Here is a 27897-nt window from a genome sequence, read left to right as displayed (position 1 = left end):
TCAGAGAAAAGCAGTTTATTAGTGATGCAGCTCTCAAAACCATGGCCCATTTGTTCATCAGATACTTGTTCCTGGGAGGATATACAAAAGCAGGGTTCTGAAAAGGTAGAGGGCAAGGTAGAAAAGATACTGAGGGGGAAGCCATTATCTTGTGAGAAAAATGGCATCCTCTACCCTTCTAATTCCTATGTTTGGAGAGCCTCTTCCTCATCTCAGAGTGAGTAGAGAGCTCCCCTTTCCATCTGACTGCTACACCAATACCAGGCCAGGGGATTAAAGAAAGGCAGAAGCTCTTCTGTCCCGGAATCAGTGTCCAGGAGACACAGGGAAGGACAGAGCCAGACTAACCAGGAAATTTGGCTAGTCGGCGGCGAGCCTGGGACAGCCTTGCTAGCCGCTCTTTCAGGAATTTCCTCTTCTCACTGGTATCACTGTGTTCCTTCAGGAGCCAGCTACAGGAATCTTTCTCATGCAGGAGCTGAAGCATGCTCTTATGCAGATGCTCAGCAAACATCTTCAGGATGAAATACTGGATGATTAAAGGGATGTGGCTGGAGATTCGGTTATGAGCCTCCTAGAAGAGGGAGACACAGAAAGCTTCAGGGAGAGGCGCAGGGAACCTGAGCTTACCATGTCATTTCTGAGTAGTGAGACCGGCAGATACAGGCCTCCCTCAGGCCCCTCAGTGTCCTGGCAAAGCATGTCTAAGATGGCAGCTAGGCTCTGGATTCCATCCATTTCTCTGACTACCAAATGGACTTTCAATGGAAAAGAGTAATATGTAATGGAACACACTCCACAGACATCCCAACTCCACTTCCAAATGGCTGACCCCTCTGCTCAGAGCATTGCTTGCCTGTCCTAAGACCCAGACTTGTAGGCAGCAGGGAAGCAGGGCTAGGCAGATCCTAAATGAACTGCTGAAGAAAGTCAGTCTCCGCCTGCTCTATCCTCTCCTAGCTGTCAGCCCGATTCTCCCCGTCCTGAGACAGGATGACTCTCAGTTATATGACACATGCTGGTGGTTTCGCAAGGTGCCTCTGTGGTACTCATTTCCTTCTTTAGAATACAAGAATACCATGACCACAGCCCTCTGGAGATGGTAATAGATGTGTCATAAAACACAAGAATAAGAAGATGCCAGGCAAGTGCATGGTCACAGGTAGGGCACAAATTTCAAGTCATAGCAGGACACAGGTTATGTGTTCTCTGACCACAGAGAGCGGGGTTTTGGCCTATCTCCAAATGACAGTGGGAAAGAGTGAGGTACAGAGATAGGGGCCTCATAGAAGGCACAGAGACCCCAGGTAGCCAGTCATGATTGCCTTGGGTAGGAATACGGCCTTAGCAAAAAGGAATAGATGTTGTCTGCAGACGAAAAAAAGCCCTGATAATGCTATGACTTGTAGGGACAATGAAGACATTACACTCTGAGAAACAAGCCAGACAGGAAGGAGAAAAACTCTGCTACCCCACTTGTTGAGGTCCTGGAGTTGTCAGAGTCCCAGAGACATATAGCAAACCTGATATCTACAGGTATATGGCCATAGGATCCAGGAGCCAGGGGACTGGACATATGACAAGGCTGGTTCTAGCAGCCAGTGATTAGGACAGAGGTCTGAACACTATAGGGTCACCATGATGTTTCCAGGTCCCTGTGGCTCTTACTGAGTAGGACCCTCTGTACCTGGGTTATACATCATGTGTGGTCCACCAAACAGGTGTTGGGACCTGGCTTCCACCTGATGAATGCATGGTACCCCATCACTGTGCTAATGGCCCCCTAGCTATCACTTGTTCTCAGGATGGGGAAACCACATCTTACAGAGAAGAACACTGATGTTCTGAGAGTCTAAGTCATGCAGTCAGAGTCACATGGGCCATAAAAGAGTCTCCCCTAGAGCTGCAGGACAGAGCTGTCCTGAAGCCTCCTTGCAGACTCATAGCTTACACAGAAAGACACACAAAGGGAACAAGCAGCCCGAAACCCAGTTCAAATGTGTTCACACATTTACCTGGCGGTAGGCATTCAGATGTTGGAAGATCTCAGCCATGGATGAGTTCTGCAAATCTTGGGACTGAGAGGCGGTAAAGGTTTTCGCCTTCTTCTTCTCGTCTTCAGCTTCATTCTCTCTGACTTTCTGCAAGGCTCCCCTGTAAACTTGGTCCTGGCAGTAGATGATCTGCTCCATCTGGAAGTGAAGTCGGATAGACTTCTCTGCTTCCTTTTCCTGTTCTAATCTGATATCTTCAAGTTTGGACTGCAAGGACAGAGAAGCACAAGGCGACAATCATCAAGAAATGCTTACCATGGAGTAAGAACACAGGACACGCAGCAGGTCCATGGAGTCTGGTCACCTGGAAGACACAAAAGCAGTCATTACCTGGAAATAGTCTCTGTTCCCCCTTGCTCAGCTCATCTATGCAGAGGTCTCCTGAACTGAAGGTGGAAACTAGGGGAAGCCTGAGCCAGCTGTGTGTAGCCCCCTTCTGCAAGGGTCAATCTTCAGTGTCAACTTGACACTTGTCCATCTTTATTTTTAAAGATTTGTTTCTTTATTTTATTTATGTGTGTGTTACCTGTGTTTGTGCATATAATATTCATGTAAGTGCCCACAGAGGCCAAAAGAAGTTGCTGGAATCCCCTGGAACTGGGGTTACAAATGAATGGAGCCACCAGATGTGGGTACTGGGAACTGAACCCATGACCTGTACAAGAACAATAAGCATTCTTAACCACTGAACCATCTTTCCAGCTCCTTGAGTAGATTTAGAATCACTCAGGGAAATGAGCCCCTGAGCATGTCTGAGAAGGTTTTTCCAGAGATGTTTCACTGAGATGGAAGAACCAGCCTAATGCGGATGGTGCTATCCTATAGTTTGGGCTTCTGAACATGAGCATTCATCTATTTTTCCCAAACAGAGCAAAGTGACCATCTGCTCACATTGCTTACTTCCCTGTCTTCCTGGATAGGGTACAGGGTACAGGGTAATAGACTGTACCCCCTCAAACCATGAGTCCAAATAAACCCTTATCAAGTTGTTCTTATCACAACAAGGAGAGAAGGAATACAGCTAGGCAAGGGCTGGGGACATGTATGGACTTTCATCTCTGACCCAGCCACTCTCCTTGCTGTTTGAGCAGCTTTGATATCTACAGTAAGGAGGTAGCTTCCACCAGAGAATGTGCAGATTAGAAGGGCTTGCTTTAAGGTCAGTCATTCTATGGGTGTCATGTCCTGGGCTTTCAGGACAGTCATAGAGGACCACCTTCACCTAGAGTGCATCCTGACCTGACCGTTTCAGGGGAAATCTATTTAAAGCTGGTTGTGCCCCAGATGCATCTCCCATTTACCACACCTTCCAGGGAGGCCTCACTCTTCCTGTTTTGGGGAAACAGGCCCATCAGACATCCTAGCTGTAGCCCAGGCTGGAGAACGGCAGAGCCAATAGCCACCTGTGCAGGACCTGTCTGCCTGGGCAGGTGCTGAGTTTCTTGGCCATGCCGGTCCCTGTGGAGGTAGAGGCATTTTCCCCTTGCAGTGTTTCCCTCTCAGCAGACACAGTTTCATACTTAGCACCTCACTGTTAGAATCCAGCACACACTGCTACTCTGGCCCTTAGAGTCCAGCTGCTCTTCTCTTCCTTAACCTCACAGAGTATCAGCTAGCCCAATAAGCCAAAAGGCTTCCAGATGCCTGGATTTCTCACCTTGGGAAATAAGTTGTTAAAGACACATCACACATATCAAAGGACATCAACAGGCTACTGATGGCTATCTGGTGATTACTAGTGGCCACGATTCCCTTCCCTCATTACTTTCCCTTCTGCCTGCTGGGGTATCAGAGAGCCTGGCTGCACGGTTATAAAACCTTCCTCCTTTAAGAGACTTATTAAATAGGGACTCTGAGGCTGTTCTGTGGGTTTGATCCCTCTTCAGACACCTGCCAGGGTGCCTGTGGCCCTGGGGTCTGATTTTCCTCAGAGCTACTGGTGGTCTGTCTGTCTGTCCATGACACTAACAACTCTTTTAATAAATGTCTTACTTCCCACAATTTATCTCAATGCTCCCCTTGAGCCCCACATCTGACATCTTTCACTCAACGTCAGAAGTGTCTTCCTGAATACAGGCCTGCGAGCCCCGCCCCCCGACATGTGTTAGCATTCATCTCTGAATCCTGCCTACTTCTCCCTCCTCTCCCTGCCCCCACTTTAGCCAAAAAGCACCAGAAATCTCATCAATAAGATTAAAGCAGGAGCTTAAGCCTTTTCCAAACAAGCACAGAAAAGCAGAAATAGTCTCAATCCAAAACACCTATTCTCTACCATCATATTCACTGTGCTTTAAAAATACAGATCTTCTGGAGGTATCTCCATCCCTGATCTCAAGCTGTACTATTGAGCAACAGTTATAAAAACTGCATGATACTGGCATAGAAACAGAATGGTGGATCAATGGAATCGAACAGAAGACCCAGAAATAAACCCACATACTTACGGACACCTGATTTTTGACAAAGATGCCAAAAACATACAATGGAAAAAAGATAGCATCTTCAACAAATGGTGCTGGTCCAACTGGATGTCTACATGTAGAAAAATGAAAATAGATCCATACTTATCACCATGCACAAAACTGAAGTCCAAGTGGATCAAAGACCTCAACATAAAACCAGACACATTAAAATAGAAAAAAAAGTGGGGAATACCCTAGAACTCATTGGTACAGGAGACAACTTCCTGAACAGAACACCAACAGCACAGGCTCTAAGAGCAACAATCAATAAATGGGACCTCATGAAATTGAAAAGCTTCTGTAAATCAAAGGACACCGTCATCAAAACAAAGCGACTGCCTACAGATTGGGAAAGAATTATCACCAACCCTTTATCTGACAGAGGACTAATATCCAGTATATATAAAGAACTAAACAAGCTGAAAAGCAACAAACCAAGTAATCCACTTAAAAAATGGGGAACAGAGCTAAACAGAGAATTCTCTGTAGAGGAATATCGAATGGCAGAGAAGCACTTAAAGAAATGCTCAACCTCATTAGCCATTAGGGAAATGCGAATCAAAACGAAGTGGGGAACCCTTCTCCACTGCTGGTGGGAATGTAAACTTGTACAACCACTCTGGAAATCAATCTGGCACTTTCTCAGACAACTAGGAATAGCACTTCCTCAAGATCCAGCCATACCACTCCTAGGCATATACCCAAAAGAGGCGCAAGTACACAAAAAGGACATTTGCTCAACCATGTTTGTAGCAGCTTTATTTGTAATAGCCAGAAGCTGGAAACAACCCAGATGCCCCTCAACTGAAGAATGAAACTGTGGTACATCTATACAATGGAGTATTACTCAGCAATGAAAAATAAGGAAATCATGAAATTTGCAGGTAAATGGTGGGACCTGGAAAGGATCATCCTGAGTGAGTTGTCCCAAAAGCAAAAAGACACGCATGGTATATACTCACTCATATAAACATACAACCTAGAATAAACCCACTAAAATCTGTACATCTAAACAAACTAAGCAAAAGAGAGGACCCTAACTAAAATGTTCAATCCCCATCCTGAAAGGCAAAGAGGATGGACATCAGAAGACAAAAAAAATGGGAAACAACCTCGGAACCTGCTACAGAGGGCCTCTGAAAGCCAGAAGAAAACAGGAAACAACCTTGGAACCTGCCACAGAGGGCCTCTGAAAGCTTCTGCAGTATAGACTGTCAAAGCAGATGCTGAGCCTGATGGCCAACTGATGGGCAGAGTGAATGGAATTTTATGTAAGAAGTGGGAAATAGTAAGAGCTGGAGGGGATGGGAACTCCACAAGGAGAGCAACAGAACAAGATAATTTGAACACAGGGAACTTCCCAGAGACTCATACTCCAACCAAGGACTATTCGTGGAGATAACCTAGAACTCCTGCACAGATGTAGCCCATGGCAGTTCAGTGTCCAAGTGGGTTACATAGTAATGGGAAGAGGGACTGCCTCTGACATAATCTGATTGGCCTGCTCGTTGATCACCTCCCCCTGAGGGGGAAGCAGCCTTACCAGGCCATGGTAGAGGACAATGCAGCCACTTCTGATGAGAACTGATAGACTAAGATCAGAAAGGAGAAGAGAACCTCCCCCATCAGTGGACTTGGGGAGTGGCATGCATGCAGAAAGGGGAGGGAGGGTGGGACCGGGAGGGGAGGAGGAAGGGGCTTATGGGGGGATATAAAATGAATAAAGTGTAATTAATAAAAAATTAAAAAAAAGAAAAAAAGTGAATAAATTTTAATAAATAAAAAAAAATACATGTTTGGTTTTACCTTGGTAGTTCTGTGGAGATTAAAAAACTCTTGAAAATTTTTTTCAGAAACCCTTGTAAAGGCGACTCGTACCATTTCTGATTGAAGAGAAAAAAAAAGAGTTTAACATGGTAAGGGGTAAGATGTGTTCACATAGATGCAAAAGCAGGGCAGGGGTGATGAGGTATGTGTGTGCTCTCCTGTTCTCTCCTTTCTCTTCTCCCTGCCCAATGAAGAGGGAGGTACAGCCAGGCTTCACAAATACCTGTATCTATCTATATCTTTCCATATCTATCTATATTTATAGATAGATAGATAGATAGATAGATAGATAGATAGATAGATAGATAGATAGATATCTGCAGAAGGGTGGTCATCATCTTGCATGAAGGACTCTGGCTGTGCCCTTTACAGGCTTAAGCTAAGGGCTTAAGAGGTTAGGTGACTTTGCCTTCTGAGAGCAAATCCCTGTGCTCACTGGGTCAGAATGGACTAAATTCCTGAATACCACAACGTCATCTCGAGCACAGAAAACCTGCCACCTACCTAGAACCAGCCCAGGAAGATGCTGTGAGGTCTAGAAATAAAATGGCCGAACGCAGTAAAAGCATTCCTCTGTGAGACCCTGTACTGCACTCAGCAGCAACCCAGTGTAGCACTCACCAGTGATCTTATGTAGCATTTCTATAGCTGGCTCTTCCAGGGCTTTGATTTGTTTTCTTATAATGTTCTCAAATGTTCTGTAGTTCACAAATCCTGGCAGCTCTCGGCCACGATACTGCTTTTCAAATGTCCAGACTTCATTATATAAAACGTCATAACCTACAGCAGGAGGTGACAGCTAGTTGTTTTATACAGCGCTCTTGCAGATTTTTCTAAACAAACCCATTCAGACTTTCTGATTTTACCAAAATAAAGTGAAGCAAAGAAATGTCTGCAAACTGAAAAATACTCAGGGTTACAGGGAAGAATGCAGTCTCAACACTGCTTCGCTCAGCCGAGACACAATCAAGGGCGAGAGACCATGGCAGAGCCCAACAGGTGGGAACCAGAGGAAGACACGGCCTCAAAGACCTTGAGTGTGCAGGGTTAGGAATCCAGCTGGATTTAGACCATAGAAGAAGGGCCAGAGCACATGGCTCACCAAGCCCTGTGGCCCTTAGACAGCATCATGAGCTGGGTGGGTAGAGAGGCACTCCTCAGCAAGGAGTGACAGGGCAAGTAGGTACCTGGATGTCCCCAATGCAATTTGACCCCCTCCTGAGAGACAAAATACTTAGTTCCTCTTCCCTCTTACTGGAAGTGGGCAGCAGACTCAGATGGCCTCAGCCTCTCTGATGAACTGGTCATATTGACGTTTTATCATTTTATGTGTATGGGTGTTTTGCTTGCATGTATGTATGTACCCTGTTTACACAGGGCCTCCAGAGGCCAGAAGAGTGTCAGATCTCCTGGGATTGGAGTTACAGATGGCTGTGTGATTCAGCATGTGAGTACCGAAGAGCAGGCCTTCCTTCCTCTGGAAGAGCAGTCAATGCTCTTGACCACTGAGCCATTGCTCCAGTCTCCAAAGAACACTTTTTTAATTAAAAGAAAGATCAGCTCAATATACAAGACTCTAAATATATCCAGAGAGTTGAAGTTAAGCTCTACAGCCTAATCCTTGATTCTGCAGAGTTTCAGACACCCATGGAAGCACTGCTCTCACCAGCAGTTAATTAGTGCCTCCCTTTCTTCCTTCACCAGCTCCGCAGCTTGTGCTCTGCCTCCTGTCTATACTATCTGTACACTCTAGGTGCTTCTGAAATGGAATTACATGATCCAGGCCCCTGTGACTGATGGTTTTCACTCAGCATCCTGTCATCCAGGCTCATTAGCCTTGCACCTTTTGTCTCCACTCCTTCTGTGAGGGTTGAAATAATCCACTGAGTGATGCTAAGAGATGAATTGCCTTCCTCAAAATCCTTGTGCTGTGGGATAACCACTCAGCACCTCAGGGTGGGACTATCTACAGGTGATCTTTTTAGAAGAACTTACTGCATATAGAGGAGTGTGTTATGGTGGTCTCTAATCCACTGAGTCTGTGCCCTTACAGGAACTGACAAGGACATAGAAATACCTAGAGAGAAGATTTGTGAAGACATGGGGAGAAGATGTCAGGTTCAAGGCAAGAGGACTTGTTTGTTGTCTATTTCCTGTAGACATCTTTCCAATTCCCACTGGGAGTGGAAGTGCACAGTGTGTGTTCAGCTTTCAGAGGGGTGACTCCTGCAATCCACAGCAATTCCCATCAGTGCACCGGGGCTTGCTTTCTCCCTGCCTCTTCTCCAGCACCAGCCAGTATCTGCCTTTCGGATTCTAATTTCCCTAGGAGTTGGGACACAACTTATCCCTGTGTTTTAATTTGAATTTCTGGTGGTCAATGGTCATACATCTTTTAAATGTTTTATTAGTCATCTGTGTATTTCCTTTTTGGAGTGTTTTTTACAGTACTTTGCCCATTTTCTGACTGGATCTTGTTCTTGCATCTTGGAGTTGTAAAGCTGCTTCATATTCTGTTCTTTAGGCCCTGCTCTCTCAGATGTAGTGGCAGACACTTCTGCGGTTTTGAAATGGGACAGAGGCTCTTCCCTGGAGTGAGGACGCACTACAGAGTCTATGGTGTTTGGCCTCAGTGACTTAGTAGTGCTGTGCACAGCAGAAATGGTAGGCACAGTGGGGATATAGAGTCACAGCCTTTAAATAAGTGTCTCATAAGTCTCTCTGCAAAAGCACATTGTTATCCAACCTGAACATCTGCCACAGCCTCCACTAGGGACTGACGGATTCCATGTGTGGCCTGCAGAGACAGAACATTCCACTTTCTATATCTGCCACTCAGAAGCAAGAGAATCTGTTAGTCTGAACCTCTGATTGGTTCATCGAGCCCCTTCAAGGAAGGCAAAGTCCCTTGGAATTCACATCATTCATAGCAACAATGAAATGTGATCAAAAACAGATTTATAACACTTTTCCTTGCTTCAGATTCTAAAGATATGAAGATGTAGAAGTGGGACACTGCAGAGGTAGAGTGCTGCATATTATCTTCTCATTGCCATGATGAAACACATTAAGATGCTGTAGGCTGAAGGCCCTGGATAGGCAGCAGTTCCCTCCAAGATTAGAACTTTCCATTTTGGAGGGAAGTACCATAAGGCACAGGATGTTAGAAAGGAGGTGAAAACAATAACAAACAAACAAAACAAAAACCAGAATGCTTCTAAGGGAATTGAAATACTACATCCCTCTGGGAAGCTCGGGAAGTAAACAACTCAGTGACTTTAGGAAGTCCCTGAAATGGATGAGAATCACTAGGCCTCCTTCTCAAGTGTATATAAACAATAGGGACTGCTGAGAGTTACTCTCAGATAAGTTGGGCTGCCTGGAAGAAGCATAGACAAGTCAAGCTGCCTGGTAGAGGCTCAGACCAATTGAATTACCAAGAAATAACACTGTATAATCTGTTTAGCTGCCTGCAGGCTATGCAGTATGATCCAGATTTCATGGGTCATCATCTATGCTCACGTGGGCTTTGAAGATATAGCTGTCTTTGAGTCATTTCTGTGCCTGTGATCACCCATAGCCCTACAAGTAAACCCAATAAAACTCCGTAGTTCACCGTTTGACTTTGATGTCTATGTTCTCTGGTCTGTTGTCAGTTCCCTATCTGATGTATTACCCAAGTTCATAAGTAGAACTTCATTACTATCGTACTGATATTGAAAAGTGAGCCTTTATGAAGTGACCAGGACATGATAGGCCCATCCTTATACAGTGATGTGTGTTCTCAGAACAGAGGCCATAGGAATCTGGTTCTTATCTTCCTCACAAGAACCAGGCTAGATGGTGCCATCTTGGAAGCAGAGAGGGAGCCCTCCATCAGACACTCATCTTCTTCTGGTGCTTTGTCCTGGGACTTCCAAGCATTGAGAACTGTGAGTGATGGACTTTTATTGTCTATAACAGTAGAGTGTCAGACTGCTAAGAATGGCAACACAGATCGACCAAGATACTCACCTTTTTGGAAATTCTTTTGAATCTCCTTACTCCATGACAAGAATTCATTTCGGAGCCTGGTGAATAGGCGGCACTCTCCTTCCCCCACATTCTCTTCCCCTTGTACAATGGCAATGATGTCCTGGTTAAAAGCATTGATTTTCTGTCAAGAAGAAAAATATCAATATAAGCAGAAATCTTTCAAGCATGGGTCAAGGTGGTAAAAGGACATTTGTGCCCCTGAAGGCAGGAGAGCTACCTCATCCTCATGAGCCCAGCAGAACAGTATGGAAAAGGGACTTTTGCAGTAGGAAATATCTCCCTTACCCCTCTTCTTTGAAATCCTCAGAGCAAACTCTTATCTCAGTGTAGATGAAAGAAAAATGCCCCCTATCTCTATCCTACACTCAACCATGGTCTCTGTCTTGACTCCTTTTTTTAACATTAAATGGTCAGAATGCATCTCCATAAGTTTTGGAGGCATGAGTTTTGAAGAGCACCAGACAGAGATTCCTGTGTAGAGAGTGATGCAATCATCATGCCCAGAACAATGGACAATGCTCACTTCAATGAGAAAGTAGGCTTTTTCATTGTCATCTTCTGGTATGTCTGCACCGTACTTCTGCAGCTCCTCACTTGCCCTCTGGTGACAGTTCTTTATTTGATTTTCTAACAAAGGCAGAGATTTCTGAAATGGAAAGAGGTAAATGGAACATAGAAATATAGACTGGAATGCAAAGGGGCCCCAAGCCTATTCTACAAAGTCACCATAATACCATAAGTGGGTAACATTCTGAAATCCTGAGACAATTTTCCCATGTGGAGAACTAAGACAGTTTGAGATGCAGACTCCACCATAGAAAACTGAACTTGGCTTCTGTATGAAGAGCCTGTCTCGAACTCAAGCTCTCATGATCAACTCCAGAATGAGGTACTTACAGCCATGCCACCCAGAACCTAAGGATGACAGCAGCAGGAACCAGCACAAAGCCTCCTGATGCTAGAGTCACCAACTCCCAACACAACATGTCTGTGCAAAGAATTCTTGGCCAGCTTGTGTGCCTAGAACTGTCCCAGTCCCAGCTCAGCTTGAGGAACACACAGCCAACCCGGCTTACACAGATGTGTGAGATGAGCTCCGTGGTCAGTCTCTCTGCCAGGCAGGGCACTGTGGCCTTCCCTTCGTCTAGAAGAATTCTGAGGGAACAGGAGAGAGGATCCTATCAGACTTGTGCAGGAGCATGTTTGCAGCCTGCTGTGGGAGGTAGGAGCCAGCTTGGGTTCTGCCAGTGAATAGGTACCTTGAGATTGATGCTCATGGAATACTCAGAGATGGGATTGTAGAATGATGTAGGGAATCAGCTCAGCTAGCTCCACATTGGGCTGCAATGGTCCCCCTCAGCTCACGCAATAATCACAGTAAAATATGCTCTCCAAAAAATGTACACACAGCTACAGGTATGTTATCATAGCACATATGTCCCCTTCATGCGTGATACACATGAACACACACAAGTTTACAACACATCCTTCCATGTGTGATATGTGAGTAAACACACACACATCCTGGAGTGACCTGCCCCCACACATATCATATCAACTAGATATGAAGGTGTGTTCGTGAATTCGCAACTGTTAATTGCTGTACAGTTCCAGATGCTGGCAGGACATATTGTATTGTCATTTCTGTAGGCCACAATACCTGCTTTCTATATATAAATGTTTGTTACTTCCTCACTTGTCCATAAAGATGATTCTCTGAAATTACCATGTTAAAAAAAACAGCTGCTGTGGGGGATGTCACATGGCCCTCAGTCTGGCCAAAACACTGTGGTATAGGCAAGAACATAGTCCTGTTGTGGACTGGTTCAGAGTGAGTAAGCTGTGGAGCTTCTCCCACTATGCTAAGAGCTTTTTTTTTTGGTATGAAAAAGGAGTGTGTTTTTTAATGAATAAAGAGCTGGAGGCTGGAGCAGGGGCAGAGGGAGATCAGGAGCAGGACAGGGAAGTAGTAGAAAGAGCCAAGTAGTAGAAACACAGTGGCAGGGAAGGCCAGTTGAGTCTAGATGGCTAGCTGAGGGACTGCCCCAGAAAACAGGCTAACAGCTTTGTACAGCTTTATATATAGATGTCTCATGTCTTTATTATAAAACCTCAAGCAGTACCCTGGAAAGTACCTGTAATATGCATGCATAATACATATTAGTATGATATTAGTATACATCCTTCCATATAGGCTACACACATTCATAATACACAAGAAAATACATTACATATAGATTCAGGTCTTTACACAAATTCACTGACATTTATTTGCATATGTATGATGTGTATGGAGATACACCCTACCCCAAGAAAGAATTTAAGCCATGAGCTCTTAAAGGATGAAGCTATACTATTCCTGTACTACCAAAATCTGTTCACACAGTATACTGTTATGCCTTAGGATACAAGGCATGAGGGAGTAAGAGATCCTCCTGCCTGTAAGTGACATCTTACTCTTATTGAAGCTTCAGTTTCTACAGTGGTCAATTTATTTAAACAGATAGACAAGCAAACAAACTGTGGTAGAATAGAAACAAAGAAAATTTTTGTTTTGCTCTGGGTTTTTTGAACCAGGGTCTCTCTACATAGCCCTGCTTGTCCTGGAACTCAATAGACCAGGCTGCCCTCCAGCTCATAGACATCCACCTGCCTCTGCCTCCCACATGCTGGGATTAAAGGCTTGCATACAATGGCAAGTCTTAAAGCCATTAGGGCCTGGAAAGAAGTGTTGCAAGTTCTGAAGAAGCACAACTGTCAACCCAGACTATTATACCCAACAAAGCTATCTACTAAAATTGATGGAGAAATAAAAACTTCCATGATAAAACCAAATTTAAGGAATTTAAGGCTGTTAATCCAGCTTTACCAAGGATCCTGAAAGAAATACTGGGACCTGAAGAAAAGGACATCATGATAGTCTATCAAAAGTGGTCAAAGAATACCATAAAAACAAAAACAAAGCCAGTCATGGTACTACCCAGATCTCTGTGAGGTCGTGGCTAGTCTGGTCTACACAGTGAATTCCAGGACAGGCAGAGCTACATAATGAAACCCTGTCTCAAAGTAAAAACCAAAACCAAACCTAACAGAGCAAAACCAATGGGAAGAATTAGCACACATCCATCAATAATAACGCTGAATTTTAATTCTCAGTTCCCCAATAAAGACAGACTAGCAGATTGACTCTGAAAACATAATCCTTCTTTGCTGCCTCCAGAAAACACAGCTTACTATCAATGATAGACAACCTCATAATAAGAAAATTGACCTAGGCCACAAGCAGGTTAGCTATTCTAATATCTGATAAAGTAGACTTCAACCTAAAACTGATAAGGAGGGGCACATTATACTTATCAAAGGAATGATCTACTAAGAGGATACTACAATCTTAAACATACAGATACTAAAAAGCAGGGCTACCAATTTCATTTTAAAATTCTATTAAATGTAAAACTACAGCTTTATTTCAATTTGCATTAATAGAAGGGTCATCTGAACAAGAGCTAAGCACAGAATCATTTCAGTTAAATAATGTCAGAGATTAAATGGAGCTTTGCCTGGTGATGCACTCCTCAGGCAGGCAGATCTCTGTGAGTTGGAGGCCAGCTTGGTCAACATAGTGAGTTCCAGGACAGCAGATAGACCTTTTCTCAAAAATAAAAACAAAAAAAAAATTGGACCTAACAGATATCTATAGAAATTCTACTCAAACACTAAAGAATATTCATATACACATTCTTCTCAGCAGCCTATGGAACTTTCTCCAAAATCAAGTCTCAACAAATATAGGACAATTTAAATAACATCCTTATTCTATATGATCACAACAGAACTAAGCTATGTATCAACAGCAATAAAAATGACAGATGATACACAAACTCAAGAACACTGAACAACACACTACTGGATAATGATTGCATTAGGAAGAACTGTGGAAATTTTAAAATTTCAAGAATTTTCTGGGTGGTGATGGCACATGCCTTTAATCCCAGCACTTGGAAGCTGAAGACAGGCAGATCTCTGAGTTCATGGCTAGCTTGATCCACAAAGTTTCAGGACAGCCAGAGTATGAAAAGAAATCCTGCTTTGGAAAACCAAAATAATAAATAAATAGAAATTTTAAATCTAAAAATTGAATGGAAATAAAAATATAACATATAAAAATCTATGGGACATAGTGAAGGCAGTCTTAAGAGGAACATTTACAGCATAAGTGTATCAAAGATAGCACAAATTAATAACTTACTGATACACCTGAAAGCCTTGGAAAATCAAGAGCAAACACCACCACCAAACAGAAGATTGGAAGAGATAATCAAAATCAGAGAAATAGAATTGAAAAAACACACAGAGAATCAATAAAATGAGAGTTGGTTCTCTGAAAAAATAAAACAAGATTGACAAATCCTTGGCCAAATTAGCCAAAAGAGACACACAGAGAGAGAGAGAGAGAATGGAAAGAGAGAACACAAATTAATAAAATCAGAAATATAAAGACAGCCACTGCAACAGATTTAAATGGAGTGCAGAAACTCATAAAGACATACTGTAAAAATCTATATTTCCTGAAACTTAAAAGCCTAAAAGACATGGATGAAATCTTAGATGCATACAACATACCAAAATTAAGCAAAGATGAAATTAACAGTTTAGACAGATTCTTAATCAGGAATGAGATTGAAGCAGTAAGAAATACACTGCCAGGACCAGAAGGATTCACTGCAGAATTCTATCAGACCTTTAAGAAATTTGCATCAGCACTGTTCATATTTTCCATGAAATAGAAAATAAATAGCTCCCAGATTCTCCTCCATGAAGCCAGTATTACCTTGATAACAAAACCAGATATAAACAAAACAAAAAAAGAAAATTACAGACCACTCTCCTGGATAAAGAAATATGCAAAAGTTGTCAATAAAATACTGGCAACCATATCTAATCTTCATCACAACCAATTGCTTTCATCCAGAGATGTAGGGATGGTTCAACATATGTAAATCAATTCATATTATCCATCACAATGAACTCAAAGACAAACCCTAAAATCATCTCATTAGACACAGAAAAAGCCTTTGACAAAAATCCAATATCCTTTTCATGACAAAAGTCATGGAGAAGCTAGGAATGGAGAGATCTTGCCTCAACCTAATAAAGCTGATACACACACACACACACACACACACACACACCTACAGCCATCATCATTCTAAATAGAAAAAAATCTAAGAGTTCCCATTAAGATTAGGACAGTCTTTTCTTTTCAAGGAGAATGTTTCTCTAGTCTAGAGTTCCAAAAGTCTTGGTGGGGTTTTTAAGCCCTCATTAGCAGGTGCTTTTGGAAGCCCAGCTCTTACACCTGTGTCTATTGCTGTCTCGCCCGTTGCTGCCTGGATGTAGTGCATCAAGCAAGGGCCTGGCATAATTTCTGCAGATATGGAACAGTCATTCTTACCATGGATGCTAAACTGACACCCAGCACAGCTCAGTACTGCCTTTATGACATGTCAAAGGCACAGTTGGGTTCTGGGTCTCTTATTTTTCCTCTGCTCTGCTCTAATTGTGACTCTGGTACCTGTGCCATTTGACTGTGGTACTTTGGCAAGTCCCCTCCTCTTTTTCATTACTTATTACTCTTTAAGGACTACTTTGTGCATTTTGCTTTTCTTCAGGAAAGTTCTACAGTGGTTCCCAAGCTGCACTTGCCCTCAGGCTTTTACACAAACACCTCTCATGTTAGGTCTGCTCTTGTCCAGCAATTCTCACTGCATGGGGCATTACGGTAGAGGCACCTGAAATGAGGGTGTTCTTTGAAGAAGGCTTGCTCCTTCTGAAGAGCCTCGGCCAGACTCAGCTGCTCCAGGATGTCCTGCTGACCCCTGCACTTGACTATCATGTAGCCCTTCTTCAGGTGGCATACCAGGTTCCGCACCACATCGACAACCTTCTCTTCAGTGCCTTTGTCCACCAGATCAGGCTTGGTCAAGATCCCTGAAGGACAGACACTGAAATCAGAGGACACACACTGCCCCAATATAGCAGGAAATGCAGCTCTCACTGGATACCAGGAACCCACCCTTGACTGAGGTAGACAAGGTCTATACAAAACCCATGGAGGTGGAAACCCACCCACAGAGACATGTGCAGGTGGCCTTGTGAAGACACGAAGCCCTCTATCAGCCGCAGACTCCTCCCCTGCACATCTGGCCACCACCCAGAGAGGCAGTGAATGTTCATCCTTCACTCTGTATGGACCTTATCATGGCTCCTAAGCTCGTGATTTCAGCCCATGCTTGCCTACCTCTGGTTCCTCATGCCTTTCCTACCAGGGAGACAAGATGAGGGGTCCTTTTCTCTCAGTGGGATCCTGAGTATGCCCTAAGCTTGGTCCATCTGGATCTAAGGGATTTGTCCCACCTGTACCTACACACCACTGCTATCTTCCACTCTCCTCACCTATGGTCCTGTCCCCTTCAGGGTCCACTTCCTGAGCCATGCTCAGGGCCTCTGTGGTAGCAATGTCCACATTGCTGGGGACCACCACCAGGTTGATGGTCTCTTGTTTTTGGATGTATGTCCTGATGAGTTTCTTGATCTGTAAGAAATGAGATAGTGACACTTTGTTATGAAGATGGGATCAAGAGTGAAATGGTCCTGAGCATCCATTTCCTTCAGGCCCTAGCTTCCATGGACTGCACCCCTCAGTAGTGAATGCTGGTCATCCAGTCTTATTCCCACCTTCACAAGGTCCATCTTAAGACCCCGCCCTTGACATACTCCAGTGCCTCTTGCAGCAGTATGTGTCAGAGTAGAGTCTAAAGTCTTACCTGGTGTCCTATGTCTACAGGCTGGTTGCCTACAGCCACCCTGGTAATCCCAGGCAGATCAATCAGAGTCAGGTCTGGGACATGTGGGGAGCTGACATCCAGACTAATGAGCTTATCACTGATCCCCAGCCCTACCCCAGCAATGAAGTTCTGACCTGGAAAGGAGGAAAAAGATAGCATGGTCAAGCTTGGTGGAGTAGCATAGTGAGACTTGAAGGCAGATGGAAGGGATCTTATTCCTTGGAACTCTGGGAAAGCATGCCTTAGCTATGCAGTGACACCTCTCCCCTCAAACTCAGGATCTTGTACTAAACATTTGGGTTGGTCTTTGGCTGGTTATATTTTGAGCTTCTAGACACTTTTGGAGGTGGAACCACACTGGAGGAAGTAAGTAGGTTACTGGGGCAGGTCCATATGTCTTACTTTTGGCCCTTTCATGTGGCATTCTATTTCCTGTCTGTCACCCCTTGTCTCTATCACAATAATATCCCAGTATTATAGGGAAAGTTGACCAAGGACAAAATATTCTAAATCAGGAGAGAAAAAAGGCATTCTGTGAGGAATTGTGCCACGGCCACAGAGAAGGAATGCAAAGCTACTTCTGTCCAGGGGTCCTGGGTGCCAGCAGGTCTGAGGGGGTTTCAGCTGGAACAAGGTCCTGACAGCTGACTCAGCACTCAGCATGACTCAGCACTTCCCCTCTGACTCCAGGTACAGTGTTGACAGGCTGTCAGAGAACAAGGGACAAACAGTATGCTCACCTTTGTTGATGGCCTCTTCCACCTGTGAAGGATCAGAGAGCTCCACTTCAACATCTCCGTAGGTGACCTTGCCCTTCCACTCCTCTCCCTGTTCCAGCTTCTTCAACTTCAGCACCAGAGGACATCTGGTGACAATACCTATGCGATGAGCTCTGTGATAATCCAGTGCTCGGCTGCACACAGCCCAGTATGGGGCCTTAGGCTAAAAATGCTCACACCTTCACACACTTATCAGAGCAGTGTGTGAATGGAAACATCTGGCCTCACTCTGATGCTCCCTGCCCAGAGTGACCTCAGGCCTCCTTCTGGGAATAGGAACCCCGGTCATGTTTATGCATTTGGGGTAAAAGCTACCAACCCCTTGGCCTAGTAGCTAAGGAGCCCTTGGGAGAGTTCCTCCCACTGTGGTCCCCTCAGCTCCATGGGGACCTAGGAGAGACCTTTAACATGCCTGACACCTTCTATTAGCCCCTACACATCCTAGTCACTGTGTCCCTCAGGCCACCTCATCACACCCCTGCTTGGTCTCCTTCTAACTCCTGCCTTATCCACAGCATTTTCCCAGGGTCTCTGAACCACATTGGCTCTGTCCTCTCCCTGAGTGGTCAACAGCTCTCTCAGCCATAGAGTTTAAGTAGCAACACTAACCTGGACATCAGTCTCGTCTCTGAAGGGAGCAGTCACCTCAAAGGAAGGGGCTAGGGACCTAACCATTCAGTCAGAGCTTCCACAAACTGTTGCTTCCAAGTGACTCACAAAATGTAAAATAGGAGAATGCGCTGGACTGAGAGGTCCCCCAACTCCAGCACACATCCTTAGCCCCAACACCTGCAGTGACTTTTTGGATACAGAGCCTGAAAGGAGTCACTTAGGCTGATAAAGGGTTTGAGAAGCATTGCGGGCAGAGCCCTAACCACTGAGACTGGTGACTTTGTGAGAGGGAGAAGCCTGCACAGAGGAAAGCCAAACAGGAAGACCTCATGGGAAGCTATGCCTTGATCTCCATCTTGCTGTGTATGCAGAACTTGGAGGATATCTGTTGCTATCTCTGAAATCCCAGCGCCACGGCCTACCAAGGCAATAAGCACTGAGCTCTTACCACTGCCTCTGGGGAGGGCCACTCCTGACAGGGCTTCCAACACAGAGCTCTTCCCTGAGCTCTGGTCCCCGATGACTGCGATGGCAGGCAGGGCCAGGTCCTGCTCCACACCCAGGGCCCGCAAGGAGTCAATGAGGTCAATACAAGGTCGCACCTTCTCCTCATACTGCCTGCAGAGATTGTTCACAGAGTCCTAGATGAGGGGAAAGTGAGAGTGAGGACATGCTCTCCTGGAAATGCTCCAGCAAGGCCAACAGAGTTCAAGAACAATATACATATTGTTAGAATCCCCAAACAGTGAGAAATTATTAAAAATATACTTGAGGAAATAAAAAAGCTTTGATTCTTCTCTCTTGATGGTGAAAGAGACAGGATCCATGTTACTATGCATGGCCAAGCAGGTGCCACATACTCCTGGTTATCAGTGATGGAGCATGCAATTGTGACCCCTGCATGGGACTCATCTAGACCCTCTGCACAAATTGCATACAAATTACAGTTGTGTAGCATGGTCTTCTTATGGGACTTCTAACAGTGGGAGGAGAGGCTGTCTCTGACTCTGTGGCCTGTTTTTGGTACCCTTTCCTCATACTGGGTTGCCTCATCCAGCCTTAATAAAAGAGGAGGTCCCTAGCCTTACTGCAACTTGATATGCCATGGCTGGTTGATACCCATGGGAGGCCTGTCCTTTTCTGAAGAGAAATGGAGAAGTGGATGGGGAAAGGGGAGGGTTTAGAGAAAAGGAGGGAGGGAAAGCTGAGGTCTGGCTATAATGTAACTGAGCAACTAAAGAATTAACTCATGATCCATCACAGACCTAGGTGGAAAAGATATAAAAATAGACATTCTTGAAAACAACACAAAATCTACAAATGTGGGTTAGGTCCTGATTTCTTAGAAATGACTCAAAAGGAACAATTAAGACAAAAATTCATAAAGTCAGCACAAAGAAAAAGGGCATTAGCCAGGGAACGTTTGCAAAGCATATATCTGACAAAGGATTGATACTGGTATGTTGGTTTGAATAAGTTAGGCCCCCACAGATTCCTGTGTTTGGCTGCTTGGTAATAGGGAGAGGCACTGTGAGGAGGTGGGTGTGGCCAAACTGGAATACATGTGGCCTTGTTGGAGGGGCTGCGTCAAGACAGTCTCCTGGCTGCCTTTGGATCAAGATGTAGAACTCTTAGCACCTCCAGCACCATGTCTGCCTGCATGGTGCCATTTTCTTGCCATGGTTATAAGGGACTAAACCTCTGAAACTGTAAGCCAGCCCCAGTTAAATGTTACCTTTATATGAGTTGCCTTAGTCATGGTGTCTCTTCACAGCAATGAAAACCCAAACTAAGATAACTGGGTTTCAGCCTAACACAGATGACACTGACAAGAACTCCTTAGCCAGTTTGGTCTGACTCCACTGAGCATGCCCAGGACACCAGCTGGGTGGCTGGGTCTGAGACCTTACCATGCCCATGGTGTTTAGCAGGAAGTCTGAGTCCTGGCAACATTGTTTTCCTGCCCTTGTACCATCAATTCACAACAGTTGATAAAATAGAAAGAGCAATAAAGTAATGTACAGGTGCCCCCACCCGCAGGTGAAGGAAACAACCATTGCCAGGCCCAGGACACACCTCACCTCCTACCCAGCACTCTCCTTCCAGCAGGCCCCTCTGCCCCAGGCTCTGGGCAACCATAGCCTTGCTTTTCAGTCCCATGTGCCTGTCTCTCCCCAAGCTGCTCCCTGTGCTGTAGCCTGTGCTGAAGCTTTCTACACCGTCACATAAACATTTCCTTTGCAGCTCTGTAGACTGTTGACCTTCCTTCACAGGAGGAAGGTGGAAAGGGTCATGGAATTTTTCAAGAGTGCCCACTTTTCCCAGTTGTGTGCAGTTCTGCTCTAATTGCACATGGACTTGTTCCTCTGGGAAGGCCAGAGGATATTATGTGAGAAGGGGTAAGGGGAGGGAACTTCCTCCACACAGCCTTGATACAGACCTTTCTCTGCTGTCACTTTAAGGACACCACATTCCTGCTGTAAACCCTTCCCTACTGCTCTGCAAGGAAGCCTAATAAACCTACTCACGTTCACCTTGGTTTGTCCTTGGGGCCTTGGAAGGAGATGCATATGTTGTCTCCACCAGGGAAAGGATTTTAGCAACAGTGCTCCACACCCCAGGACTTGCAGCAGCGGTGCACCGGGTTCCTGGGGCTTTGTTGCTAACAACAACTGTGCTCCCAAGAGGTGCAAGAATCTCACCTGATCCTCCAACAGAGCACACCTGTGCCTGTTAGAGCAGGTGGCTCCAGCACTAGGACTCTTACTCATTGTGTCTGAGGGTGTAGAGGAGGAGGCTACGCTGCTACTGCAGGCCTGGAAACACGGAAATCTAAAATCAGATCCTATCTGCCTAGAAGTTGTGCTGAGGGACCATAGGTAGCCTGTTTCCTGGTCAGAAAAGGCCAGTTGCTCCCAAAGCATGGGGTGTGAGTACATATGAATTTAGATATGAAGCACCCCCAAAGACCTCCTTGTGAAGGTTTGGTTCCTAGCTGGTTGTTCTTGGTGGGATTGGAAGAATTGGGGACTACAGGGTCGGTAGACATCATTGGCTGCATGGCTTTGAAATGAACTTGGACCCCAGACATTAGACATCAGCATTGTAGACCAATGTCACCTAATAGGCATGGCTGTTGTTAGAGCCATACCTGCTTCAGGGTGTGACTGGCATACTCTCCACTCTACCTACAGGTGGGACTTCCTCTCTCCCAGAGGTCCTTCACTATATAATTCAGACATTTTGCTTCCTCCTGGTCCTTCACCCTTTCCCCCTTCCTGCTCTCTCTTCTTCACTTTCTCCCTTCCTCTCCCCACTCCTCTCTCTGCACCTATGTACCTCTCTCTCCTTCTGGCTTCCCCTCCCACTCTGATCCCTATAAACCTGCATTTATATAATTTAACTTCGTCTCACCATTAGCTCATTCCAATTACAGGGCCTTGAAAGAGTCCTAATTGTTATTTGTAATCAGTTGTAATCTCTGAAACTGTGAACCAAATAAAACTTCCCCTTTACAGGTTGATTTTGTTGGGAACTTGATCACAGCAACAAAAAGCTGACTGATACATTGGGTCTGAGTTCCTTCTGCCCTTCACTTTGAGGGTTATAACCTGGCAAGAAGGAAATACAAACAGTGATTTAGGGAGATGGAGAGACAAAGCCCCTTTTCATTGCCTGTGACCTTTGACACTGTTCTTAATACTGATTTTTAAAGTGTTAAGCTCTACTTAGACAGGCAGCTACGCTGCCCAATGTCCCAAAAAGGGAATGACAACACAGTTCTTAGTAACAACTCAGTTGTACTGACTCTTTTCAATAGCCATGCTGAGAATCCCAATGTGAAGACAGAATGTCTCTGCTGAAGGGAGATTGTCCCAACGTCAGACAGTGTTGGGAGCAAAGCCCTGGGACCCTTCCTAAGGGCCTGACCTGCCAGATAAGCACCGGGCGCCAGCAGGCCATAGCTTCTTACAACCCATTGTTCCCAAAACTGTTTGCTTTGGGACACATCCGTAACCACCGATGTGACCACCGATGTTATCTTCGGGCCTTGTAACTCTTTAACCCACCTTCTTAGCCTTGGGAACTTCCCACCAAGGGTCTTGGTAGTTTTCCACTACTACTTCCCTTTCTCGCCCCTCTCCCCCGCCCTGCCAAAACCACATTTTAAAAGAAACACCAAAGTTCAATAAAGCTGACACTTGACCGGCAACCGTCTGCTTGTGTCCTTTCTCTCTCTCCCCCATCTTTTTCAGGATTGACCCCCTTCGCCCCCACGAATAACTGAGTCCCACGGGGTGGGACAAGACAGTGACTGGGTCAAAGTGGGACCATGCTGATGGGCCTCCTTCCAGACTCCAGGTTTGATTTCCAGCAACACTGGATCTCAACTCTCTGAAAATAGACACCAAGTGGCTTCTTCCAGGAGGTAGTCGCAGTGAGTCCCAACAGGTTGTATGGGCAGGGGGCAGCACATCACTTCCTGGGGCCCTAATGATACCACCTTTCCCAGACAAAGATGGCATCCTGGACACATTCAGTGAAGGACAAGAGAGGGCCATTGGTCTCATGTTGGCACAAGCAAAGTGAACAGAAGACACACATGTGCATCCTGCCCCAGGAAGATCCCCATCTCCAGGGGGTATGACATGAAGCAGCAGCCCTCAGACGGACATGGGTCATACCTGGTTGTTCTCTCCTGGGCCAGTGTCTCCATTGATCAATAGGTCAATGCATGAGGTGTCTGAAGCAGGGCCTCTGCTTTCTTCTGTGCTATGAACCATCTTCTAGTTCTTCTTACAATTGGGCACTCTATGTAAATGAGGATTATAAGTTAGAAAGCCCTGGAAAGGACTGTAGAGATGGATCAGCTGATAAGAGCACTGTCTGTTCTTCCAGAGGTTTTGACTTCAATTCCCAGAAAACACATATATAGACGGCTCACAACCATCTATACTGCGATTTGATGCCCTCTTTTGGCGTGCAGGTGTGTATGCAAATAGACAACTCATACACAAAATAAATAAATAAAATCTTTGGGGCTGGAGAGATGGCTCAGTGGTTAAGAGCTCTCCAGAAGACTTGGGTTCAGTTCCCAGCACCCACATGGCAGCTCACAACTGTCTGTAACTCCAGGATCTGACAACTTCACACAGATATACATGCAGACAAAACACCAATGTACATAAAATAAAAATATTAAAAACAAAAGGTCCATTGTGAAAATGCCCATCCTGCCAAAAGCAATCTACAGAGTCAACACATATCCCATCAAAATACCAACTCAATTCTTTACAGACCTTGAAAAAAAGATTCTCAGCTTTATATGGAGAATCTCCAAAATGATCCTGAACAACAACGGATCATCTGGAGGTATCTCCATCCCCAATCTCAAGCTGTACTACAGAGCAATAGTAATAAAAACTGCATGGTATTGGTATAGAAACAGAAAGGAGTATCAATGGAACCGAATAGAAGAGCCAGAAATAAACAAACAGACCTATGAATACTCGATTTTTGACAAAAAAGCCAAAACCATTCAATGGAAAAAAGACAGCATCTTCAACAAATGGTGCTGGTCCAACTGGATATCTACATGCAGAAAAATGAAAATAGTCCATATTTATCACCCTGCACAAAACTAAAGTCCAAGTGGATCAAAGACCTCAACATAAAACCAGATACTCTAAATCAGTTAGAAGAAAAAGCAGGGAACAGCCTAGAACTCATTGGCACAGGAGACAACTTCCTGAACAGAACACCAACAGCACGGGCTCTAAGAGCAACAATCAATAAATGGGACCTCATGAAACTAAAAAGCTTCTATAAAGCAAAGGACACTGTCATCAAAACAAAACGACTGCCTACAGATTGGGAAAGAATCATCACCAACCCTTTATCTGACAGAGGACTAATATCCAGTATATATAAAGAACTAAAGAAGCTGAAAAGCAACAAACCAAGTAACCCACTTAAAAAATGGGGAACAGAGCTAAAGAGAGAATTCTCTGTAGAGGAATATCGAATGGCAGAGAAGCACTTAAAGAAATGCTCAACCTCATTAGCCATCAGGGAAATGCAAATCAAAACGACCCTGAGATTTTACCTTACACCCACCAGAATGGCCAAGATCAAAAACTCAAGTGACAACACATGCTGGAGAGGTTGTGGAGAACGGGAAACCCTCCTCCATTGCTGGTGGGAACGTAAACTAGTACAACCACTCTGGAAATCAATCTGGTGCTTTTTTTTTTGAGACAGGCTCCAGAGTGAACACTTTCTTACTCTCAGCTTGAACCTCACCTATTGATCCATGACTGTCTAGATTAGGCTCATTGTACAATCAAGGAATACCACTGGTCCCCAGGCCTGTGTTCCATGGCAGAGATTCCTAGTGACCAGTCAAAACAGGGCTTAGGGAGCCTGTTCCTTTTCTTTTTGTTTTTCTGAGATCTAAACCCCCATGTTCTGTCTGCAAATCATAAGCATGTACAATTCTGCTGAGTCATCTTTGAGACTTGGTGGATCTCAGCAGCAGAGCAACCTCAAGGGTCACCCTTTTCTGCTCATTCTGTGCTCTGGGCAGCCAGCTGCACTGTCAACCCGAGGTGCATCTGCCCATCCGGACCTTGGTCCAGTCAAGCAGAAGCTGCTCCCAGCACTACATCAACCGTTTTTTTCAGGGGAGTTTCAGGACATCCTTGGCTCCTGTCTCCTCACTTCCTAGCTCTTTCCCACTGCAGATCCCATTGCACAGAGACCTTAAGGGCAGCCCCACCACATTGCATGCAGGCTCCTCCCTCACCTAAAGGTCAGGGTCAGGCACACACAAGTAAACAGCATTCCTGCCCAGGTAGGCCTGTGCTCATACCTGCTGTCCTTGGGCGGGCTGGCTGGCTATGCTTCTACTTTTCAGTAAGCAGTAAGCATTTGCCTGTGGACTCTGTATGCCATCTATCAGTTATTCTGAAGAAAGATTCCAGTGTCAGAGTTCCCCTATTGGGAATGCATTCTCAGACAACTTTGGGGTTAGAATTCAGATCCTTTTAATGTCACAACCCCTAACAAGCCCCTACCAGGCCTGTCCTGAAAAACTCTGAGATCCTAAGAGTGGGAGCCTTCCCAGGTCCATCAGAGTGTTAAAATGGCAGAGAGACTCAGAGCCTTTACCTCTCCCAGCTTTTTGCCCTCCAGGTACCCCTGCAGTTGAGCCTTTGAGAATCTAAGGTCTGAGGGACACCCTCAACTCTGACAGAGGTAGGGGTCTTCAGACTACTCAGAGCATCTCCTGCCTAGGGACTGGGAAGACCCTAGACAAATGCTTTTCTCCACACAGATCCTCTCTATCAGCCTTTCCAGCAAGGCCCCAAAGCAGGCTCCTGCCTGCACTTCAAAGCCTGCCCCTGGGTCTCCTGGCTTCCTCCCATCCTTAACAGGAGACCTCCATCTGCTTTCCCCTGGCTCCTGGCCCATGCAGCAGGGAACTTCTCACCTAGGCCTTAGCCCCAAACCTGGGAGACCTCTAGGACCCCAGCCTCTCCTGCTGCCTCCTAGCAGAAATACTGTTTCAGACTGCCTTTAGAATCAGCAGCTGGGTGGGGCACTATGTCTAGCCTAGCAGCTACACCTGCGCTGTCACTGACCCTCTTATTTTAATAGCACCAAGAAATGTCCCACAGTGCCCCCCAGGATCTACAAGGAACCTGAGACATCCCCTAGCCCTGAGCTACAAGATGTACCCCAGGTCCTGGGTGATACTCACCAGTCTCCCACTTAGTGACAGAGTGTCTGTCTCTTTAAACGGTGCTGGCTCCACCCATTCCCAGGGAGAATTGAAATGTAGGAGATTGTCTAAGCTTGCTACCCCACCCCCACTAACCACATCACACACAAATTGTCACTGTCCCCATTACCGTAATAGCACCAAGAAATTCCCTGCATTGCTCACCAGGGTCTACAAAGAACCGGGAGGCATCCCTTATCCCTGCACAGAATCCTGGGCAGTACTCACCACTCCTGGTTTGGAGACAGAGTGTGCAGCTGCCCGGGCTCAGGCCTTTTTAAGCAGTGCTGACTCCGCCCCTTCCAAGGGAAAACTGAAACTTAGTGAAATGACCTGAATTTGCTTTCCATCCCACCCCCACCACACACAAACTGAGATCAGAAATGAAACTTAACCTAAGGGGCCTTTGGCTGGGTCCTAAGGTCCAGAAATTGCATATTTTGCACTCAACCCACCAAAACCTGCTATATGGACACTAGCTGGGATGGCCGCCTCCTTTCCCTCAGGACCTGCCCAGCTCTGTGCTGCATCTTCTGCTTCAACAGCCAGACCTTCTCTCAGCTGAACACAAATCTAGACTAATTTTCACTTTTCTCTGGACAATTCCAGTTGCTCCAGGAAGGGCCAGAAACAAACCATCCCAAGAATCGCCAAGGAACCCTGCCAGCCCTTCTGGCCACCTTATGGCAGCAGGTCCTGAGGGCTGAGCACACTGCTTCTGCAAGGTTGGTGAGCATGACAGGCTCTGGCCTTCATGGAGAAACGGGGCAGGACAGGGGCCCTGCTGCACTTTACTCCACTTTTCACAGCAGAGACTGCTCTGCAGAGAACATGCTCCAGCTCAGGGAAGCAAGTGTCTTTCCTCCTCAGAGCCCAGGAACTTGCTTGCTGCAGCCCTTTCCCTGAGCTGCCTGCCCTGGGAACTGGCAGGACAGACACCAGGGTCTGGTTGTGTCCCCTAAAGAGTGGATGAAATAATGATATGCACAACAGATATTATATAAAAGAGGTTTATTGGATGGAGGTGGGGAGAGAGAGAGAAGGAGAGAGAAAGAGACATGATAGGGGGAGGGGAGGGGTGCCCGACAGAGAGGAGAAGGAAGAGAGGAGGACCAAGAGCAAGAGAGAGAGAGGTAAGAGGCAGGGGTCCATTATAGCTCCTGTGCAGCTGAACCATGCCTGGTAGGTGCAGCTACCTAGAGGATGACATCATAGGTTACTAGGTAACCCAGAAGCAGGCTGCCTAAATACTAACAATAGACCCTGTGTCTCTGCCCTCCCCTGGTGTGGGGGCTATTGGCTACAGCCCGTGAAGGCAGGAGGAGCAAAAGGCACAATGCAGTGCTCTGAAGGCTGCAAGCATGATGGAAATGACCTCTGGGAACCATTTCAGAGAGATAGTTCAACTTTATTGAGGAGAACAAAAGTTATATAGTCCTTGGAGAGTGGGTGGAGGCACGTAGGATATGTGTACATAATTGGATGGAACTAGGCACT

At 45.5% G+C, this 27897-nt stretch overlaps 1 protein-coding gene across 2 annotated transcripts; it reads right to left on the bottom strand.

The window, feature by feature from the left end:
- Positions 1 to 26687, bottom strand: Mx1 (MX dynamin like GTPase 1). Of its 2 annotated transcripts, none has more exons than XM_055614854.1 (14): positions 26629 to 26687; positions 23303 to 23429; positions 19066 to 19258; positions 17967 to 18104; positions 17206 to 17360; positions 16835 to 16973; positions 16171 to 16369; positions 11455 to 11533; positions 10902 to 11024; positions 10358 to 10499; positions 6965 to 7123; positions 6323 to 6399; positions 2016 to 2261; positions 1 to 574 (listed from the first exon to the last, which is right to left on the bottom strand). In XM_055614854.1, the coding sequence occupies exons 2-14, from the start codon at positions 23399 to 23401 to the stop codon at positions 344 to 346; spliced, it is 1980 nt and encodes a 659-aa protein (XP_055470829.1). In that variant the 5' UTR covers positions 23402 to 23429; positions 26629 to 26687; the 3' UTR covers positions 1 to 343. The 2 variants fall into 2 exon arrangements, with proteins under 2 accessions (XP_055470829.1, XP_055470828.1); XM_055614853.1 differs by having other exon boundaries at positions 26566 to 26644.
- Positions 26688 to 27897: the final 1210 nt, after the last annotated feature.

This window comes from Psammomys obesus, unplaced genomic scaffold (assembly GCF_907164565.1).
Source record: "Psammomys obesus unplaced genomic scaffold, mPsaObe1.curated_primary_1811, whole genome shotgun sequence".
NCBI classification, from domain to species: Eukaryota; Metazoa; Chordata; class Mammalia; order Rodentia; family Muridae; genus Psammomys; species Psammomys obesus.
Note: the sequence above shows the minus strand (reverse complement) of the source record. Positions and strands in the feature narration are given on the sequence as shown.

Excerpts from the sequence above, each read along its gene's own strand:
- Mx1 (XM_055614854.1), bottom strand. The coding sequence starts at position 23,401 with ATGGTTCATAGCACAGAAGAAAGCAGAGGCCCTGCTTCAGACACCTCA. Across the intron at positions 18,105-19,065 it reads GGCCCTCCCCAGAGGCAGTG|GTATTGTCACCAGATGTCCT; the intron begins GTAAGAGCTCAG and ends CTCATCGCATAG. Across the intron at positions 7,124-10,357 it reads TCAAAAGAATTTCCAAAAAG|GTTATGACGTTTTATATAAT; the intron begins GTGAGTATCTTG and ends CTCCTGCTGTAG.